The sequence below is a fragment of the Agrilus planipennis genome, unplaced genomic scaffold (genome assembly GCF_000699045.2).
Source record: "Agrilus planipennis isolate EAB-ADULT unplaced genomic scaffold, Apla_2.0 scaffold203, whole genome shotgun sequence".
Classification (NCBI taxonomy): Eukaryota; Metazoa; Arthropoda; class Insecta; order Coleoptera; family Buprestidae; genus Agrilus; species Agrilus planipennis.
In genome coordinates this window covers 513,556-535,862 of record NW_020438993.1, presented here as the reverse complement: position 1 = coordinate 535,862, position 22,307 = coordinate 513,556, and the positions used below count along the sequence as shown (strand labels likewise).

Sequence of the window (22,307 nt, the reverse complement as noted above, 5' to 3'; positions counted from 1 at the left end):
TGACCTTTCTTATGTATATTGATATTACAATTTATCGTTCTTTTTCTTTTTCTGTTAATAAATATATACCATTTGTAATTTTTCTCTCTATTAAACTAAGACTGTGCTTTGTATGACGCCCGCTTAGATTGACGTGTTTGTCATATCCCTTCGATGTCATTATAAGCGGATTCTACTGTACTTCAGTATTTATTTATTGCTAAAATTGGTAGCTCGCACTCTTGTCATTAAAAGGTATTGTAGGATGCTCTTATTCAATTGTTCAAAGCAGGTTAAGTCCTTGATCGAAACAAAAGACTAGATTTAGGTTCATGTGACGAGAACTGTCAGCTAGAGGGGGTTGTGATCGAATAGGCGCCTGCTTCTAGTAGCAACTACAATTGACCAGGGTGCGAGTGGTCTCAAGTCATACTTTCGTTAAATAAAATTATAATAAAACAGTTATTCCTAAAGCCACAAACAACAACATAACTGCAAACTGGATTCTGTTATTCGAAATAAATCATTGATCTTACTTTATACTATTTGCAAATGTACTGCCAGCTTGTTTTAAAGTGTTTATTTTCGAAATTTGATTTTTTTCGATTGCCTCCCTCTTATCTTGGATCTCATTAAGGCATTTCTGCTTCGCCACGGTTAGTTCAGAAATGAGACATTTCATGGCACTCTCCGATTTGCATTCGTTAATTTTCTCTTTCATTTTACCGAGATTTTCGTGAAAATTCTTTATCATCTTCTGCATTTCAACGTAATAATTAGTAATGTCTTTCTTTAAATTCAAAAATACTTCATCTACCCCCTAAAACAAAGGAAGTTGCTTTTCAAAAGTGACAAAAATAAGAAAGAGCAGGATGAGAAGAAAAAGGCTTATGCGTCTACATTAATTGCGGATAAGGAAGACTAGGACTACTTGGATCAAGCAGTTTTTGTTGGAGACAGAGTTTGCCAATTAAATCAGTATCTAAAGTCATGACTGCCAGTCCTGCATCCTGACACTAGAAACCATTGTTTGGAGAAAACATTACATAGTAATAAGATAATTCGAAGTGGTCTGCATTCTATCGAAACTGCCAGACGCGGATCGCGATTTCGATTCTTGTGGATCTCACCAGCGCGTCACAGGCAGCTCTGACAGAACACAGACCAACTTTTACCTGCTGTCTTAACAGTGCGTTTTAGAAAATACTACAAATGGCGCAGTAAACGCCATCTGTGGCACGATGCTACATTTTAGGATTACGTATGCTACAACAAGGTCCACTTGTGTGGATATCTACTTGCTGAAAACGAATCCCGGCGTAGCCAACCTCAACGTGTTAGGCACGTTAGCTTAATCGAATAAAATATTTCGAAGTGGTCTGTATTCTGTCGAAGCTGCCAGACGCGGATCGCGATTTTGATCTTTTCGGATCTCATCAGCGCGTCGCGCATCAGCGTGTAGCATCGTGCCACAGATGGCGTTTACTGCGCCATTTGTAGTATCTTCTAAAACGTACTGTTAAGACAGCAGGTAAAAGTTGGTCTGTGTTCTGTCGGAGCTGCCTGTGACGCGCTGATGAGATCCAAAAAGATCGAAATCGCGATCCGCGTCTGGCAGTTTTGACAGAATACAGACCACTTCAAATTATTTTATTCGATTAAGCTAACGTGCCTATCACGTTGAGGTTGGCTACGCCGGGATTCGTTTTCAGCAAGTAGATATCCACACAAGTGGACCTTGTTGGAGCATACGTAATCCTAAAATGTAGCATCGTGCCACAGATGGCGTTTACTGCGCCATTTGTAGTATTTTCTAAAACACATTACATACTGTCTGGAAACGCCCGATGCCATATTGGGTTTGCTCCTACATACGAACAAACTACTTTCGAACTGACAAAAATGGGGACCAGGACAAAACTGATTTCGATCAGGTGATAGTAGGTTACATGTTTTTAGTAAAGATGAAGAGTTTCAATCTCGTAAATTGGAACCAGTGAGGAACTTGACTGCACATTGGATTCGTTTAGAATTACTTGCAGGAGCAAACCTATTACTATACCCTGTACATTGACTCATAGAAATTAATAATTACCGCTTTATGTTTATTTAATGCTTCTTCATGGCTCCTTATTTCATTCAATCGCTGGTCGTAAACGTTAATTTTTATTCTCTCGTATCTAGACTCATGGAAGCACAATTGCACCTCTAGACGTTCAGCCAATTTTTTTGTTTCTTGTTCGATCCAATCGCTTGTTTGATTGGACAATTCCTCTTTGCAATTGGATGAATATGTTTCTATGGTTTCCCTTAAACTGTAAGGGTACTTTTTTTTCATTTACGTACGATATAAACTGGTACAGTATAAAGACATTTTACACAGTAGAGTCACTTTTTCAACGTGATCTAAAATGCCGGCGTTTTTGCAGGCGGTCATAAATCAATAATAATTTTTGCTCTGTTGGTCAACAATTCCGATTTTCGACTGAATTGTCATCACAATTAAATAAATTGAATCTAATATACGAGGGTGGATTGATAAGTTTCCGGCCTGACCAAGAAAAACAAGGTTTTTAAAAATTTTTTTTTTTTATTTCTCAACATAATCTCCTCCAAGGCTGATACATTTCTCATAGCGGTGTTCCAGTCTATTAATGCCATCTCTATAGACTGATTCGTCAAGCTCCTCAAAATAACCATTTACAGCTTCGATTACTTCTTCATTGTCCGCAAATCTCTTACCGCCAAGCCATTTTTTGAGATTAGGGAACAGAAAATAGTCACTCGGGGCTAGGTCTGGAGAGTAAGGAGGGTGCGGCATCAATTCAAACTTTAGATCGTTGATTTTAGCCGTCGCAACGATTGACGTGTGCGCTGGTGCGTTATCGTGATGAAACAAGATTTTTTTCTTCGCCAGATGAGGTCGTTTAATTTTCACCTCGTGGCTCAAACGTTGCAATAAGTCTGCGTAGTATTGACCAGTGATAGTATTACCCTTTGCAAGGTAATCAATGTATATAATACCTCTTGCATCCCAAAAAACAGTAGCCATAACCTTGTTCGCCGAAAAAATTGTTTTTGCCTTCTTTGGAGTTGGTTCCCCTGGTCCAATCCACTGTTTAGACTGTTCTTTGGTTTCAGGAGTGTAGTGGTGGACCCACGTTTCGTCAACGGTTACGAATCGACGCAAAAATTCGCTTGGATTACGCTTATACAATGACAAATTTGCGGTAGAAATGTTTTTTCGAATCAATTTTTGGTCGACTGTTAGCAAACGCGGCACCCATCTTGCACAGAGCTTTTCCATATGCAAATGTTGGTGCAAAATATGTTGCACACGTTCATATGACATCTTACAGGTCTCAGCTATCTCACGCACTTTCAATCTGCGGTCTCCCAGCACTATTTGATGAATTTTTTCGATCATATCTGGAGTTGTGACCTCAACGGGGCGTCCTGAGCGAGGCCCATCAGAGGTGCTCACACGACCCTTTTTAAACTCGGAAACCCACTGCTTAACGGTTGAATATGACGGGGAGGATGTCCCCAGTGTTGAGTCCATCTCTTTTTTAATTTCCTTCGGCGTTAACCCCTTCAAATAAAAGTATTTGATGACAGCACGATTTTCCTGCTTTTCCATTTTTACGAAAACCACAGAGGCGTCTTGTTCAGCGTGCTGTCAAACCTACACTAGCAAGGAGATCGGGCTGAAACTATAGCTACAAGCTATCCAAGGATGGTACTATAGAATGTCACCTCAAGGTAGGCCTAGTGGCGTCATCTCTTGGTTAGGCCGGAAACTTATCAATCCACCCTCGTATTTGTAACAACCATATGTAAAAAAAATGATGTAACTTGTGATAATGATGGCTTTATGAAAAAACGACATTTATTTCCATAACTCACCCTGTCATCCAGTTTTCGACTGCGTTAACTTTATGTACTATTACATTGATATTTTGAAAAATGCCCTCGTTACTTGGGAAATATTCTACGGAGTTACTTTTGTGGATATAGATGTTTTCTTTGGGAAACGTTTTAAGAAACAATTGTAGTTCCGCTGTGAGGATGCCAGTGGCAGTTTCCGATAGCTTGGTAAACTTGTTCAAGACTTTGACTTCGGCTTCGTGATTTGTTAAGTACCTGTATATTATAATTTAATGAATAATGATAGTGGAACAATACATAGAACAATATGTTGTTGGTTAACATACTGTCTAAATCGGCAAAATGAAAGCTGAAGAATACTTTCGTGCTTTAGTGAATTAATTTTTTGAATTAACTTTACCCACTACAGATAACTTCAAATTAATGAGGAGCGGTAGTGGTAGAGTAAGTACTACTACGTACAGTCTATTTCAATTTGTTAGAATTGTGACCTTGAAGAAATCTGCGCGAAGAAAGAAAGAATACACACTAGGCGTGAGTAAGACAGAAATAGTTGGAACAAGCTTGTACGAGCAGAGCTCTCGATGGGCGGTCTTAGGAGATCGGCTAGAACTGTACAGTACTAGACGAAAATGTTTAGCAATTTCTTAAAACAAAAATGTATATAAATTAACAATAGAAAACAAAGCAAAAGTTTTATAGGTGTGTAGAACGTTAAGTTAATTCACTTGTTATTATTTTTGACTAAATATGCTTTTAAATAAGGCATATTCTTAAATTTAATGAGACAGTTAAAATAATTTTGCAAATGGTACTGTACACATTTGTCTAGTTCTCGCTCGATGATTGGTGGAGAAATGAGCTCCGCAGACAAATATGATTCAATTTGGAATTATTCTACGGCGCCTCCTAATAAAGGGAAGGGGCATATCTCTAATTTCTTGAAACGAGCAGTAAAAACAAGTGCCCGGGTTCGATGGAGTAACCGCAGCAAAATTTTTTTCTCATTAATTTGAGCTTATTTGTAGAGAGTAAAGTTAATTCAAAAAATTAATTAACTAATGCATTGAATTTAACCCTATAAAAATTCAAAGTGTCTCAATACTTTCGCGCTTCTTGATCCAAATAGCAGGAAGTTCAAGAGTTTAATCTACAAAGATAAAAACAGCTTTTCTTGGATTAGGGAAAGTATATGATAACAATTAGGTGTGATATGAGAAAAAGTATGCTGTAATTCACTAATTGACGCCGTTTGTAGTTTCGTAATAAAGTATGTTATTACTTTTTTTTTATTTTATCCAGTACTATAAATACTTCTCCAAGGGCCGCTTTCAAGTCGTTTTCGGTATGTTGCTGTCGCAGGGCGTCCAGTGCGGTGTTAACGCCGGTTTCAAACAACTAAAAAGAAAAATACATTTCTGCAGATGCTCGATATTGTTGAATGCCCAATTTGTCTTTGACTGATAAAGTCTTATGAAGACGACTGTCTACTAAATTCGAAATGTGTTACCATGATTGTTTCATCGTTCTTATCAATGATATTTTGTAACTCCTTGTGGATTAAGACTTTTGCTTCTTCGATTCTCGAAAGATGCAAGTCCCAAAGGGAAGCAGATTTTCTCAAGAACTGGTAGGGTTTTTCGAGTTTTTTCTTAAGCAAGTCAGAGAAGACGTGCCAATTTTTCTAAAATTTTGATATATAAAGAACGAGAAAGATCTGCATGAAATTGGAGATTATCAATTATTATAGAAAATGGGAACCGCTTTGCTGCAGGTTTGTAATAAAAATTAGTTTTATTGACTGTATCACGACTCATTAACCCTAATCCTTTAGTTAATTATTATTTCTTACCTCAAAAATTGCCGCATCACGTATTTGATCTGATGTTCCTATTTCGTCCGACATCTTAATGATTTCAGCGTCGATGGTGTGTAAATCTGTTATGTCAATTACTCCTTCGGACATCATGGCATGTTTTATTTCACCAAGTCTATCGATGTAACCGTGGAACACCTTACTAATGGCATTTTTGTAAAGACCGATCAATGTCATACTGTAACCATCTAAAGAATTTTCGTAAATATTACTTAACAAGGATGCACAACACATTATCATCATCATCATCATCATCATAATCATAATCATCATCATAAGATCGTCAGTCCTCTCTTTCCTATCCTGAGCTAATCCTCGCATTTCCTTAAAACTAGAACAACCCACATTCTTAACTATTTGCGAACAGTAATCTAACCTAGGTCTATCTCTACCCCTCCTAACTCCTGTTTCTGCCTCTAATATATCTCTGACTAGACCTTTATGTCTAAGAAGGTGTCCTATACTTCATTTACTTTCTCTAGCGTTGTGCCCCTTCCAATGTCTTGGATGCGCGCTGGCAAAATCGTAGGTAGGGAGAAAAAAGCTCATTATACTCTCGACTCTTGTTCATTAAACATACTTTTTCATACAGTACCTGCCAAAACTTTTGTTCAATCATGAATAGTAGTGCGAGTCGAAAACAAGCGTTTTAGCCTTTAATATGCCTTCAAATATAAATAAACATCTCGTTGATATTTTCAGTAGTAAATGGTACCAATAACAGCACATTTAAGCAATGCAATTGTAGTGGATAAAATGGTCAATTTTTCCGTGTAGTACTGTACGGATTATACGCTCCTCACCGTTTAAGAGTTTGGCCGAGAGTTGTCTCCTTCCTTTTCTGGTCTAGTGCTGTTTTTTTCTACTTTGCGCCGGTCAAACTGAAGGTCACATCGCTACAGAAACTAAACGAAGTATGCCAACCTATCTCGCCTATTTTTTATTGACTTTCATAGAGTCCTGCGTTCTCCTATTCTTTCTAATACCTCTTCATTTCTAACCTTTTCTACTCACGATATCCTCATCATTCGCCTATAACATCACATTTCGAAAGCTTCTGACTTGTTCTTTTCCGCCGCGACCACTGTCCATGTTTCGCACCCGTACAGCGTCGTGCTCCAAACGTACACCTTTAACAACCTTTTTCGAATTTCTAAATTAACCGTTCGCGAGCATAGAAGTGACTTCTTTTTATTAACTACTCCTTCTGTCCTGACTTATCTAACTTCCTAGATATTTAAAATCAGCCACTTCTTCTAATTTTTTGTCTCCTATCTCTATATTCGCTCTTTCCCTACAACACACCATTTTAATTTGTATCTCGAATATGCGATTAATATTATAAAAGGTAAGATAGGTTTAAGGACAAAGGACTAGTATGCTTAGATTTGCGGATAATATAGCAGTATTATCATGTAACAATAAGGAGTCAGAGATAGCATTAAATAAAATGGAAGCAACATTACCAGATCAGTATGGTATGAATATTAATAAAAGTAAAACAAAAATATTGGTATCTAAGGGATATCAAAGTAGAGTTGGGGATGATCTTATGTCAGACACATAACTCAAGATGAAAACAACTGGAAGATATATCACGGTTCTGTATGGCATGAAACGTGGATGGTGGGTATTGCTGAAAATAAATATTGAAAACATTGAAGATGCGATGATGGACGATATTGGAAATATCTTCCTTAGAAAAAACTTAGAGAAAAGTGGGGGATATAGAAGTCACTAAGGAATGGGCAAAATAGGATCGTGTAGGACATCATTTGAGACATGAAGAGCCAGTTAAGGACATATTAGAAGCTGAAGCAAGTGTTAAGAAAAGCATAGGTAGATCTAGATTAGATTGTGGGAACACTCGGTATAGCAAGAAAACATTTATTGTTGTGCATCAATTAGGACTCTACATTTGTGCTGACTTAGTTAGGTCGCGACACACTGCGACTAACTAGGTCAACGGCAAATACATACACAAATGTAATGTGCTGAAATGTTCTTTGCCATTTAATCCATGTAAATAAATTTTGTATAAATACTCTGTAAATATTCGAATAAAATTAGTCTAACACCAGGCTCGCTATTATTGTATACTGCAACAGTATCAACTCCAGACTATCGACCATCGGATGCTGTACCAGTGCTACGTCTCATTATAGGCAACAGCAATGTGTCCAACGCTTTGGTAAATCGGTTCTTCTCAGAACCACAACTTGCTAGTCACATCTCTCATCACATACGACTACAGAGAGTTGCTACGAGATTACTGTTCAAGAAGATTGGCACAGGATAGGTAGAAGTGGAGGCCTTCGGGCTGAAGACCTTATGATGATCAGAGGTGGGTAAAGTCTCACCAAAAGAACTACCTACAGGATTCAAGATTAAAGCCCTTGCCTAAATTGCTTTAACTCTTGAAGTACGTATTATGCTTTATATTTCAAGGACTGCCAGTTACTTCGAATGGAATTAGGTTCAACTCCCTAAGCATTTTGAAGGTGCTTCATGCACTTTGAAAGAGTTTGAAGCTCTTTGAACGATAAATTACAAATTAATTTCATAAATTGGTTTACCAAGCCCAAACTACTTATTCATGGGCTTGCAGTACTTCTAAGCAGCAAAGATGCACTCAATTCTTCAAAAGTTTTAAATTATTAGGAAAGTTGTAGTTACTAATCAGTAAAATGCGAATCGGATGAAATATGTTACTTAGTGGACTGTTTGAGCAACATCAGCTGCTAATTACTTGGAATTATTAAGGATAAATTGTAATATTATGATTTGAAATTTTCTTTCAATTTTAATTTCCTATCCAAAACGTATGCTGATGAAACTTATTTGTAGTATTAAAACCTTTATTAAAAGTATAGGTACCCATATAATCCATGGCACTTTGCATATCATTTAACCACTTATTTAAATCTAACGACTTTGTCGGCAAGGTAATCTTTTGATCAAGCAAATTTGTCAAGCTCTTTCCTGTATCTTCCAGGGCTACGCTTACATTTTTGGCCTTTGCGTCTTTTTGGAATTCTTCATCCCAAACTTTACTGAGTGAACTGAAAATTATTTATCACATTAATGAATTTTAGAAAGTTTGTAGGTACTTATAAAAATAACAATTATTATTTAATATTTAATAAGTAGACGATTATAAACGGTACGTAGTAGTAACTATACCTAAAAAGAGTGGCGCGGATAGGTGCGAGACATTAATAACAATTAGATTAACTTCCCATGCGTCAAAAATCTTAACTAGAGGAGGATAGAAAAAATGGCGGAAGAACTATTAGGGGAAGATCAATTTGGGTTTAGAACAAATAGAGGAACGCAGGAGGCAATTCTAGCTTTACGGGTAACAATAGAGAAAACATTAGAAAAGGGAAAGAGTGCATAACTTTTGACAATGTTAAATGGGACAAGATGTTAAATATACTTAAAAATGTAGGGATGAGTTACAGAGTTGTAGAAGAGTGATACTTAGTTTGTACAAAGAGCAACAGGCAGTTATAAAGCTGGAGCTACAATATAGAGAAGTAAATATTAGGAAGGGGGTCAGACAGGGATGCACACCGTCACCGCTACTTAATCTATACATCGAAGATGCGATCAATATCATTAAAGACAGTACAACTGTAGAGATATATAAACAGTGGCAAAATATTAGTATGCTACCGAGCGGCATGGCCTAAAGGTCTAGACCATTGCTTAGTATTCAGGAGGACGCCGGTTCGATTCCGGGTCCGTCTGCCTTGGTCCAAGCTTTTCTGTGGTTTCCTTGGATCACTTAGGCAAATGCTGAGGCAGTAATATTCCACAGATAATCTTTCATTCTCTTCTGTCTTCATTTCGTCCGTCTCATCTTTCTCACCCGAACCACCACCCACCCATTCCCACGATTCCTGAAAGCAGGCCGAAGAGGGCCTTCCGCCCTACCTTCCGGCGTAGTCCGGAGGGACTGGCCGCCCACCAGCACTAGTGGCTGGTGGGAATGAAACACCCAAAAGTTTTTTTTTTTATTAGTATGCTTAGATTTGCAAATGATATAGCAGTATTACCATCTAGCAAGGAGGAGTTAGAGATGGAGATAGCTTTAAATAAAATGAAAGCGGTACTGACAAAACAGTACTGTATGAAATAAATAAAAATAAAACAAAACTACTGGTATGTAAGGAATGAAAAAGTAGGAAAAGATAGGAGACGAAAAATTAGAAGGTCGCTGAGTTTAGGTATGTAGGAAGTCGGATAAGTCAGGACGGAAGGAGTATGGGGGATATAAAGCGGAGCATAGTGCAGGGTCGAGTTGCCTTCAATAAAAATAAGTCACTTCTATGCTGTTACGTCGATATATTTGGACCTCTTCAGCAACTCATCCAGTGTCTTTGTCCTAATTTTTGAATTGTCTTCATTAAAACATAAAACAAATGGACTTTATACACCTTTTCCACATTTAAATAATAGGATATTTACCAAAATTTAATATTAATATTTGGTCTTCATTTCCGTGAACCAAATAAACTAAATCTATTTATAACGAACCACCTCATGAGTAATTGGTGCTGAAGAGGACCTGAATCGACAAGTCCCATAACGGCCTAAGGTAGAAGAGTTTTATTTGGTAGGCGCTCCTGGGAGTGTATCCAACACTACCCAGTCGTACGGGCGGCTGGATGAGCCTTGAAGATTTCCCCTCTTCCACGAAAACAATAGAATAAATGAGTAATTGGTAAAGACTTTCGCATTCAAGTGGTGAACTAATGCTGCCCTGATTAGCGTCTAAAGGTCATCGTCGGTTGTAGCAGCTTCCTTCTAGTACGAACGGAGAGTCTCTTTAGAAGCCCTTCCTTCTCTGATGCTGGACCTACCGACGACAGCTATTAGACCTGAATCAGGAATGCATCAGTTCAGTCTTATGAGTATTTTTCTTTCTTATCAGTTATTCAAGCACTGTAAAGAATTTGATTCTTACCATAGTGAAGTTGTTATGTGATTCATAAATACTTTTTTCCTTGCGTTTCTCCAAATTTCTTTGAAAGCGTTCATACGCCGGCTGCATATCAGAAAAGCGTGCTCGTTTTGCAGACGAAGTTTAGAGTGCAGTTCGGAGTACAATCTGAAGTTGTTCATAATAAGCTCATTCATATTCTAGAAATTTTAGAATGTGCTGTTATAAGTACATTATCCTAGATAGTACCTAGAGGTTACCGATGCCTCAAAGTATTCTTGTACTTTTGGTTATGTGAACAGTACCACTATGAACTCCTAAGATGTTTTAACAATTTCAAAAAGTTTCTTTAATGGGATTTCTTGGAAGATATCACCGAAAATCTACACTAAAACTGTCTTCCCTATTTGTGAAAATATAGAAATTTTAGAAAATTCTACAAATGGCGCACTAAACGCCATCATGCTACATTTTAGGATTACGTATTCGAATTATAATATAGAAATTGTTTAAATAAACGGAACGACGTCTCTAGAAGTTCATTATTAGGAACGAATGCCGCAGGAAATCTATACCTACAGTATCTTGATCTACTCGATAGCCGGTAGCCACGATTCATAGCTCATGCACCGGTAAGACAAAATCAAAGAGATGTTAATTTTTATGTTGGTTTTTTTTAGGGAAATTACCGGAAATTTACGCTGAAACTGTTGTAGCGAAGATTGTAGGATTTACAATTGACCGGTTTTTAAAATAACTGAAGAAGTAAAATGTGAAGTCTAAAATAACGATTATAAATCCATATAAATTGAAGTAAATCCTAATTTTCTTTATCAAAATCAACGCCTAATAACATAAGAGTAACTTTTTCCTGCACAGTTATATCTATAAGCTGTTAATCGTATGAAGAATATCGAATGCTTTGTTATTTAATTAGAAACGTTTGATACAATATTGTGGTCTTACAATTATCTCCTTTTCAAAGTATCCTTCTATATCCATAGGCGACAAGTGTTGAATTATGTGCAGATTGAGGTAGGCTTCTTGAAATATCACTTTGTATCGTTCAGATCGCAAATTTTCTAAACATTTTAAGTAACTGTGGAAGTTTTCTATACTTTCGTTACTGTATATTTCAAGTTTCATCAAATCGTCGGCAGCTTCGGCAAGTTCATCATGACTGATCTTTCCTATTTCCGACTAAAACAAAATATCAAATAAAACACTAAAATTTTTGAAATATCCTATTTTTTACAGTGGCACTAAATCTATTTTGTGTACAGAGCATAGAAAATAGCACATAGGAGTTCTTAATATTTTTCAGCTCACTACTTTCTTCCACAATAATTACTAATAGCCCTAACAATCGAAACTCTTGTACAAACTAGAGTGGGTGGATCGGCTTGCGAGTTTCGATGATTTAGGGAGTCGGACCATAGGTTCAACCATAATGGGGGGGTTCTTAAAGAGAAACCAGACTAAGACAAGTCCCTGAAAGAGGGCAGCAGCTCTTTCAGTACTCACGGTGGCAGACGTCGCGAGGATCGGTATGGCACTCTGATGCAAAATACTGCGATGTGGAAGGCAACGGGAAACCACCACATTATGATATCCCAAGTAAAATGTGTCACACATATTAAATGATGGCGTCCTCAGGGGTAAAGCACTCTGGACGTAAACTAGTCGGAGGACTACCTCGGGGGATGTCATCAATAATATAAAATTTAGAAATGAAGTGGTATTAGAAAGAGTAGGAGAACAGAGGGTTCTATGGAAGTCAGTAAGGCGAGATAGGTTAGTAGGACACCTTCTCAGGCATGAAGGTCTAGTCAGAGACATATTAGAGGCAGAAACAGGAGTTAGGAGGGGTAGAGGTAGACCTAGATTAGATTACTGTTCGCAAATAGTTAAGGATACGGGTCGTTATAGTTTTAGGGAAATGTGAAGATTAGCTCAGGAAAGGAAAGAGTGGAGGTACGTGTCCAACCAGTCTTAGGACTGACGACCTTATGATGATGATGATGAGCAGGAAATCTGAATAAGTACAGACAGCATAGTCAATACCATCTGTCCTCTTCTAATAAGGATATCTACATGACCAACTTTAGCAGTCTACGTGATAACCAATCAGAACAAAAAGTTGATATACTTTGGCTAGTCGATAGTCATATTAGAGGAGGAATTAGTGGAATATTACTGAAACCTGTTATAGTAAGTAGCAATGGAGAATATCAAAACTTTTTTTTACACCCGGTTCTCGCAAAATGAAACTTATCCTGATACTAACCAATATATGCCAAAAGTCATTGAGACCATGGAAATGACGACTCGCTGATCTTTGATTTCGTAGACAGTTTTTACCGTCTTGATATGTTTAATCTATTGGCTTAGATTTTATTTTGCGAGGTCTGGGGCCATTTTGGACATTCTTTTCTATAGATAGCATTCACTATGCTGTCTGCAGCAACTTATATGGTCATTCTACGTTTTTTAGTGGTCTAATTTTAAGTTCTGCCGGAAACGTTTACGTCGTGCTGCTGAGTTTGAAATCGCCTGACACTTTCGACAAAACACCGACTACATACTAAGAACATTTCGTCTAGTAGCGAATTTATAAAAAAAAAAGATTAGTAGGTTGCTATCTGGCAAAGTCTTTTGTGAACCACCGAGGGTTCATGACTTTCATTTTTATAATACAATTTCCTTTACTTTACTTGTTCCAAATTTTTTTCAAAATTCTCACAAATGTCGGAGGCCTTAGACTTTGCCATCGATACCGTTTCCTTTAAATCTTCACCAATTCTTCGAATATGGTTATCTATGAAGCAATTAACTTCAATTAATTTTGCTTTCATTATTTCTATTGCAGACATGTGATTCTTTTCTCGCCTTTGTAACATTCTTTTTAAAACTTTTGATTTCGTACAGACACAATCTGTAAAACGAATAATAATAAATATAAAATTGATTAGTTGCTTTCCTTGAATGAGTCCATGTGGATTGTAATGCATCAATTTTTTGAAGGAGCCATTCAAATAACAAAAAATTGTACTTACAATAATACAAGAAAGAAGATAATAAATATCGATTGTTTCTTGATCAGTTAAAATTTAACGTAAGAAGAATAATTATAGAAATTCTGAACTTTGTCATTAATGTTGATTATCTCATTATAACTCCTAAGGATTGTAGATAGATTTATTGACGAAGAAGTCCAAAAACTCCGTTCAGAACATTGGACTTGTGCAATAAAAAAGATTATTCAACTGATTAGATCAGAATTTCCTCAGAAAAGTATAATTTCTTTGACATAGTATGTTCTCAATTATTCAATAGCTATTAAAAAGTGTTTTTTAAAATTGAGTTTACCCCATTCGAATGGTAAGTTCTTAATAATCCATTTTTCTTCATCTGTACAATCTCCTGGTTTTTGCGTTGACATGGTTGGCTTTATTTACACTTTTTGAAAGTGAAATTTGAAAACTGCTAGAGTGACAAGAGTCATTTATGACAAACATTGACATGTTCTAATTCCGTTGCCCAAATATTTTTACATGTCGTTCCCAAAGAAGGTACAAATGTGTCAATTAAGCATTATACAGACAATTGAGTAAAGAATTATTTAATTAAATATTAAATACATAACAAACACTTACATTAAATATAATAAATAATGTATTTTACAAGAAATAATAAATAGACGCACCCTAGATATGGGAAGACAGGTACCCGAAGTTGAAGTTTTGAAGAAGATGTCGAATGTTTAATTTCAGTTTCGTTTTTTCTTTGGCTTGATTTTGTTTCCGAAATTTTTGTTGTCTTCCGCTACTTCGTCATTTTCCTCACTTATGTCTTCATCATTTTTGCCTTCCAAATGGTTTCCATCGTCTGACGACCTCTGGAATGTTTCTTCTTCATTCATTTCAGACGAGTCCTCATCCGATACATATATGGTTAGTGGATTTTTGGGTCTTAACTGAAGGCTTTGAATATCTTGCGACTTCAAGTGCATCAAATTGCTGTTTATCTTTCCAGCCTCTTGCAGAGATGCCAATGCTTCGGCAGCTTCTTTGTTGGGCAACGTCATGTAGAAGTTCGATATTTGTTCCTTATCGTTATCGTTACGATCCGAAGCGACCGAAGATGAAGTATCACTTCGTTTCTTCTGATTGCCGCCATTAGTATTTTCGTTATTAGTGTTAGGGGAATCTAATAAATGCTGTAGATAAGCGTTTTGCTGATTGACATTCAAATTGTTTCGAAAAGAGTGAGCGTTTGTCGGGGTGTTAGTGTCTGTTTCGAAATCAGGAAATTTCACCGACGATCCTTCATACTGGTTTGGGTTTTTGGAAAATTGTTCTTCGTAATTAAACGTGTGAAGTTGAGGTTTTGACTGTTCGTTGGCATTTTGACCGATGGCTTGCTGAACTTGAGAAAGATACGCTGGTTCACTCTGGAATAACTGAGCTTGCTTCAACATGGTTTCGTAATCTGGAATGTTCAGTTGGAGATGTGGCTGGGGTTGTTGTGGATTTTTAGGTGGCTGCGCTCGGTACTCATGCTTGTATTCTTCGGAAGGTTGATTGTGAACTTGGGAATGGTCATGGGTTTGATACGAAGCCACTAGCTGTTGCAAATCTTTCGTGTTTTGTATTGGAGTCTTTACAAACTGTTCCTGTTGGTTATTAAATTCGTTGAGATATTGTTGAATCTCCTTGTTGTTGGGCAAGTTGTTGGAAGGTAATGCTAAAGTGTGCTCAACTGGTATATTATCGTAGGTATTGGTGGCAACGTATTGGGGTGGCGGTTGGACATACTGGGGTTGTTGGTACTGGTTTCTGAAACTAAAAGTTACGAATTAAATGCCGATATAGGCTACGAACTATTTTCTAGAGAATTCCGTCGTGGTCCTTAGAAATATTTTTAGTTAAACGTTTCACCGATCTTCTCGTAGGTGGTCAGTCGACCCCGCGAAGTCACTACTGAAGGTAATCGGTGAAATGATTGGAAAAACAGGTTTCTAAGGATCACTATGGGGTAGCCCATGAAGAATTTAGTAACTGATCCAAAAAATACCACCAATGGCGCAGTAAACGCCATCTGTAGTACGATGCTACATTTTAGGATTACGTATGGTCCAACAAGGTCCACTTGTGTGGATATCTATTTGCTGAAACGAATCCCGGCGTAGCTAACCTCAACGTGATAGGCACGTTACGATAATCGAATAAAATAACTCGAAGTGGTCTGTATTGCGACGCGCTGATGAGATCCAAAAAGATCGAAATCGCGATTCGCGTCTGGTAGTTTCGACAGAATACAGACCACTTCGAGTTATTTTATTCGATTATGGTAACGTGCCTATCACGTTGAGGTTAGCTACGCCGGGATTCGTTTCAGCAAGTAGATATAAATACATTTAAATGGACCTTGTTGGGGCATACGTAATCCTAAAATGTAGCATCGTACTACAGATGGCTTTTACCGTGCCATTTGTAGTATTTTCTAAAACGCGCTGTTAAGGCAGCAGGTAAAAGTTGGTCTGTGTTCTGTCGGAGCTGCCTGCGACGCGTTGATGAGATCCAAAAAGATCGAAATCGCGATCCGCGTCTGGCAGTTTCGACAGAATACAGACCACTTCGAGTTATTTTATTTTATTTAACTGATCTATGCTCTCTATTAAGACATAAAAGCTGTTTTTGTGTAACAATTGTCTTACTTATTTATTGTTTGGAATGATTCTGTATAGGTCTTTTGTGGAATATTGTACTTCGATAGCTGTTCACTGCTCTCGGTTACTTGATATTGATGGAATTTTTGTTGTTGTTGTTGCTGTTGTTGTTGGATGACATCGGGTCGGTGATGTTCTTGGTAATGTCGACGTTCTTTAAATGTATCATCTGAATGGTACGACGGTTTGTCTCGACTTAAATTAGGTGCCGGGATGGTATGGATAGGACCCTTCTCATCCAGTTGTTTTATTGGTATTTGATTGGCGATGTCAGCAACTTTATTTTGGATAGGAATGGCGTTCGGTATATTATTGGTTTGGATGTGATAATCAAGTTCTGGTTGGAAGTTCAGAGGTCTGAAAAAATATAATCGATTAAAATTGGCATATGAAAATCGAAATTTTTTGTCATTTAACCTTGAGGATTGAAATGGTTTCACTGTAGGTTTCCTTGGCAGACTTTTTAAAGGTTTTTGATGAATCCTGTTAAGAGCCTGATAGTTTGTTTTAACTGGTCCTATGGGAAGGGGAACTTTTCCGTAATTTTGTGGTTGATTATGGACCGGAATGGGTCTAGGAGGTCTAGATACTCCTCGGTGGGGTCTTGCTAATTGCCATTTCTTTAAATAAGCTGGTGGACCTGGAGCCGGAGGAGGTCTTTGAGGAGGGGCTGGACCTCGGCGCTTGAAGCGATATTCCGCTGACGCTATAGCCTCGGTTAGGGTCCAAATAACAATAATGGTAGTTATAACCTAAAAAAACAGTTAAATGTTTAAAATGAACTAAAAATGATGAGTTATACATGTGAAATAATTTAATTCTGCTGTTTCACCTTTAATGTCCCAGGCTAGCTCAGATTAGTTTGTTAGTTGACTATTGCTTGTGTGGAGAAGGTTTCGGATGAGGAATTCGTACATACGTTTAGTAAAAGGTGAAACATAGGCACTTGTTGTGATAGTAAATTGCTTGCCTTTTAACTTTGATTATTAAGTACATCAGTAGGCAGTATCATAAGAAACAGGAAGAGTTATATTTGTAATTAATTTTTTTTGTAGGTTAAGTTTCACGGTGGAAAAATGCTAATCTGGATATTTGCAAAAAAATGAGATGATCCAGAGTTAGGCTGCTGGTGATAACAATTGTATTTATTATAAATAGTTAGGATTAACATTGCCGGAAACAAGGCAAACCCTGGACAAAAATTTTCAGTCTCTCTCCAGTCTCTCAGAGTCTTTCGGAATCTTTCAGCGTCTCTCACAGTCTTTCACAGTCTCTCAGTTATGCCTAGGTGTTTTTATGGATCTCTCACAGTCTCTGTATGAGAGACTCGAACGATAAACTTGTTAATTCAGAGAGTCGAGTCTTTCACAGACAGACTGAATGAATAAAACTGAAAAATTGAGAGACTCGAGTTTCTCGCAGAAAGACTGGGATCTCTGACATATGTTAAACTTAAAAAAATTTAACCATATCTATCGAAACACCACTTATTGAGAGATTCGAGTACCTCGTTCAGAGACGCTAAACAGTTTTCTTGACAGTCTCTCTCAGCGACACCTAAGAGACTCGATGAGAGACGGAGACTCGAATCTTGCGCTTTAAGAGACTCTGAGAGACTGAACATTTTTATCTCGGGTAATGAGGACGATGTCTCGGATAAAAGCTAGTAAGCAAATGCATATAAATCTTTGTGGCTTTCTACCGAAGAAATGCGGATTTTGCATATCCATTTATCACTTCCTGCTGAACACGTTAGAAAATTGGTTAAATATATAAAAAATGGTACATTTATAGTTCAAGTGTTAATAACAATGATAAAACCTAGTAGACATGTGTACAGGTACATATTTGTTTGTATGTGAATAGTTGAAAACTGGTTGCCCCAGTAACGGCTTGTTAAAACATAAAACGAAGTGCTGACCTAGTGACGATACAGATGATGAAGTCCCCTTTCGTTCCCCGAACCCCCTCCCCAAGCCCGCGGTTCCCCATCGCACGAGCTTGCTGAAAGTAAACACGAACACAGGTGATTGCTCTTCGTTTGACCCACATAACAACGCTAACTAGATCGCTGCGATTGAGATGAAATTTTATGCTGATAATGACCTTGCAAGGTAAACTTGATATGTATGTATAAGTAAGCAAATTAGCGAATTATGTTTATGGCATGGAAAATTTTTGCATCTGAAATGAAGTTCAATTAGGTGTAAAATCTCATTTCTCTCACTTTTTCTTGTCGATAAAAAATGCATGAAGTATTTAGGTAGTATACAAGTAAAAATTCTTTACAAACGCTACGAAAGGTCGCCAAAGGTCCCGGGTTCGATTCCCGGCGAGGGTGTAATAGCAACAAAAATTTTTACTCATTAAATTGAGGTAACTTATAATGGATAAAAATTAATACATATTTAAAAGATGAAAGATTTTAATTTACATATTTATTACAGTTTTAAATGTAATTAAAGCGTCAATCATTGTTTTAGTTCAGTTAATAAATTACATTTAAATGAAATATCATCATTTCTAGAGGTAGAATGAACTAATAATAGAATGAAATCATTTTTTGCGATATATCTATACATTATAAGTACGTATGTACTAAGAATTTACGAGATACGTTTAGATATTACTGTATTCAGTTCTAGATTATATTGTATTAAAAAACAATTGTAGTTTCCTTCAAATTCGAATGAATAACTACCCAAAAAAGTCTTAATTACACGTAAGATAAAGGATTTTAACCAAGCATAATTTTAATTTAAAAAAAGTTAAGGAAAAATACATTTCTGTTAATACAAGAAAATCAAATAAACAACTGTGGAACTGAACCATATAAAAAGCCTTGGATGTTTAACGGCTGTTTAGGTTGCTAAACTGGATTAGGGTTAGTTTAATGCTTCTATCTTGTTGGATAGACTGTATCGCAATTTGATGGAAAAATTTTCCCTCTGAGGGCAGAAACAAAAGGAGTAATCCCAGTTTTCAACTTTTTAGTTTAAGTTACTACAATTTATATACACTGGTGGCGACTTTATAACCCAACTATTACATGAAATCATCAATGAACGATATCATATTTTGAAAAATACGACGTGGTGTAGGAAAATTCGTGTAAATATCTCGTCATCTTTTTATATAATTGATAATGGAATGTGAGTCCAATAAACGTTTTGTTCAAAATATTTTGAGAGTTTCGAGTAGCTTGGACAGTTTTTAGAGAAGAAGTTTTAGAAATTCTTGGTTATGGGGGAGGAGCCGGAATTATAAAATTTTAAATAAAAATTGATAATTGATAATTATACGAAGAAAACAAAAAAAAAAAGAAAAAATGTACCATCAACGCGAATTTTAAAAAATTATACTGTATTCGATAGGAAATTTGTTAATTTAAAAGAAAAAGATTGGCTTGCCATTTTTTTTTAATCGAAAGGGCGTGGCATATCCACTTAAAGGGTATAAAAGAGGGTAAAATTTCACCATTAATGCTTATACTTTTTTTTAATTTTACGTGTTTAATGTGATTAACAAAAATATCTTGGTATGCACGTCTAAAAACTTCCGGAAGTATCTGGCATACCAATTTTATTTCATTGGCTTCCTTTACATCAACTATACAATAATTTTATTTTAAAGCAGCATGAGGATAAATATGATACAAGAAATCAAGTAAAATAATTCTTTTAGTTTTTTTTAAAAATAAGTAATATTTTAAACAATTGTATACCTACTAGTAATTTCGTAAAAGTATTCCAAAAGGAAGCCATTAAAATAGAATTGGTATGCCAGATACTTCCGGTAGTTTACGTAAAATTAAAAAAATAAGTGCCTACGCGATAATGGTGAAATTTTACCCTTTATCACATCCTTTAAGTAAGTATGCCACGCCCTTTCCGGTGAAAAGATCGGCAAGCTAATTATTTTCTTTTAAATTAAGAAATTTTGCTATCGAAATTTTTTAAAATTCGCGATAATGGTAAAACGTTTTTCCTTTTTTTTATTATAAATAAATTTCTTTAATACACATTCGGCTAAGTAAATTAACGCGTACTAAGGCCATTTTGTTCGTATAATTGTCAAATATCAATTTTTTTAAAAATTTTACAAGTCGGCGATGATGGTACTTTCACCGGATTCTCGACTATTATGAAAAAATGCCGACAAAGAAACCGTCAAAGTTTTCAAGTCATTTTTTATATGTTTGTAAGTATGTTAAAATTATTAAATTATTATTTTAGACCGTTGACAAAAAACTATCGCTATCAGAGAAATAATATTATTATTCAAATGTCTTCTGTTAGCAAAATAATAAAAAATTCGAACTAAAAGAATTATTTACCTTCATTTTCAAGAGGAATGCCTCTTAGTAATCGTCGAGTTTCTCGCTACCATTAACTCGTAAAGATTAACTGACCAACATTCACGTATAACACTTTACGTTCACTGTGCTTTCTATGTACTAAACAAATAGGTCATGATGTTGCTTTTTATATCCAAGATGGCAATTGGAAACCCAAAAGAAATCGCATCGTGCACCGCCCAGATTTTTTTCTTTTTTGAAAACTTGGCTTATTCTCTCAGATTCCTTCGAAGTCGTAGTACGTACTCGTAGTAAAAAAGTAATAAACTTTAAAAACATTCTTAACTGTACTTCTGCATCGTTTATCAAGTTTAACAACAAATCATTCTACCTGGTGCCATGTCTCTGAGTACCGAAAAAACACCGTTGGGCTTTTTACTGTAACAGCTATTTACAGACCGCATCATTTGATGTGTGCACATTAAACAAAAACAAGCTATTTCAAATTTGACGCTTACCATCGGTATTTTTAAAACGGTAAAAGGTACAGCGTTACTTAAGAAGTGTTTAAATTGCGTTTTCAATTGTCCAAAATGTGAAAAGGTACTTCCTAAAATATAGATACCTACTAATACTTTGTCTTCAATACTTTCAAAAATCGTTTTCAACATGGAGAAAGTAAGTAAATGGAGTGATTATCATCATACAGTAGACGCCTGCCATTTGGTGATTGTTATTAAATAAATAAATAATTTCTAACCCCTTGAAGCTTTGATTTAGTTAAATAAAAATAAGACGCGTTCAATTAGATTCAATTCACCCATTAGAGATAACTTCAAATGAATGAGGACATATTGTTACAACTGCCAATCCTTCGTCGGAAATCGAAACCCGGCCCCTGGTTTTAGAAAGTATTTGTGAGTAAAACCAGGGCCCGGGTTCGGTTCCCGGCGAGGGAGTCACAGCAGCAGCAATTTTTTCTCATTAATTTGAGGTTATCTGTAGGTAGAGGATTGAAAATGAAAATATTTGGATTTATTATGATGTGTTAATTTCATAAAAGATATTTCGACAGAATACAGACCACTTCGAATTATTTTATTCAATTATGGTAACGTGCCTATCACGTTGAGGTTAGCTACGCCGGGATTCGTTTCAGCAAGTAGATATCCATATATTTAAATGGACCTTGTTGGAGCATACGTAATCCTAAAATGTAGCATCGTACTACAGATGGCGTTTACCGCGCCATTTGTGGTATTTTCTAAAACGCGCTGTTAAGACAGCAGGTAAAAGTTGGTCTGTGTTCTGTCGGAGCTGTCTGCGACGCGCTGATGAGATCCAAAAAGATCGAAATCGCGATCCGCGTCTGGCAGTTTCGACACAATACAGACCACTTCGAATTATTTTGTTCGATAACTGCTGAACTTATTATTTCTAGGGGTAGTAAAATCTGATTCAGATTAAACGAACTGTATGTACATACATACATTTTGTGGTAGCCTTGTTAAAATATTGTTTAAGGACGGATTATATATGTGTTAATGACATGTAGTGCTTAGTTATGATCCGGGGCGACCTTTGGGGT

General features: G+C 36.4%; 2 protein-coding genes across 2 annotated transcripts in view; both read right to left on the bottom strand.

Moving 5' to 3' along the window:
• The window catches only part of LOC108740311, a 26,163-nt gene extending 11,973 nt beyond the window's left edge, over positions 1-14,190 (bottom strand). Inside the window, exons 1-11 of the mRNA XM_018474594.1 lie at positions 14,061-14,190; positions 13,406-13,626; positions 11,658-11,891; positions 10,716-10,891; positions 8,621-8,805; positions 5,720-5,931; positions 5,378-5,551; positions 5,150-5,265; positions 3,886-4,122; positions 2,075-2,294; positions 516-799 (exon numbers count right to left, since the gene is read on the bottom strand). Of these exons, the coding sequence (XP_018330096.1) occupies positions 516-799; positions 2,075-2,294; positions 3,886-4,122; positions 5,150-5,265; positions 5,378-5,551; positions 5,720-5,931; positions 8,621-8,805; positions 10,716-10,891; positions 11,658-11,891; positions 13,406-13,626; positions 14,061-14,133 (2,132 nt within the window). The 5' untranslated portion in view covers positions 14,134-14,190. The remainder of the gene's footprint in view (positions 1-515; positions 800-2,074; positions 2,295-3,885; positions 4,123-5,149; positions 5,266-5,377; positions 5,552-5,719; positions 5,932-8,620; positions 8,806-10,715; positions 10,892-11,657; positions 11,892-13,405; positions 13,627-14,060) is intronic.
• A 208-nt stretch (positions 14,191-14,398) lies between these two features.
• LOC108740300 (GATA zinc finger domain-containing protein 10-like) lies at positions 14,399-20,963 on the bottom strand. Its single transcript, XM_018474577.2, has 4 exons — positions 20,759-20,963; positions 16,840-17,174; positions 16,411-16,779; positions 14,399-15,535 (listed from the first exon to the last, which is right to left on the bottom strand). The coding sequence occupies exons 1-4, from the start codon at positions 20,762-20,764 to the stop codon at positions 14,461-14,463; spliced, it is 1,785 nt and encodes a 594-aa protein (XP_018330079.1). The 5' UTR covers positions 20,765-20,963; the 3' UTR covers positions 14,399-14,460.
• Positions 20,964-22,307: the final 1,344 nt, after the last annotated feature.

Excerpts from the sequence above, each read along its gene's own strand:
- LOC108740300 (XM_018474577.2), bottom strand. Across the intron at positions 16,780-16,839 it reads AAACCATTTCAATCCTCAAG|ACCTCTGAACTTCCAACCAG; the intron begins GTTAAATGACAA and ends ATATTTTTTCAG. Across the intron at positions 15,536-16,410 it reads TCATTCCAAACAATAAATAA|TTTCAGAAACCAGTACCAAC; the intron begins GTAAGACAATTG and ends CGTAACTTTTAG.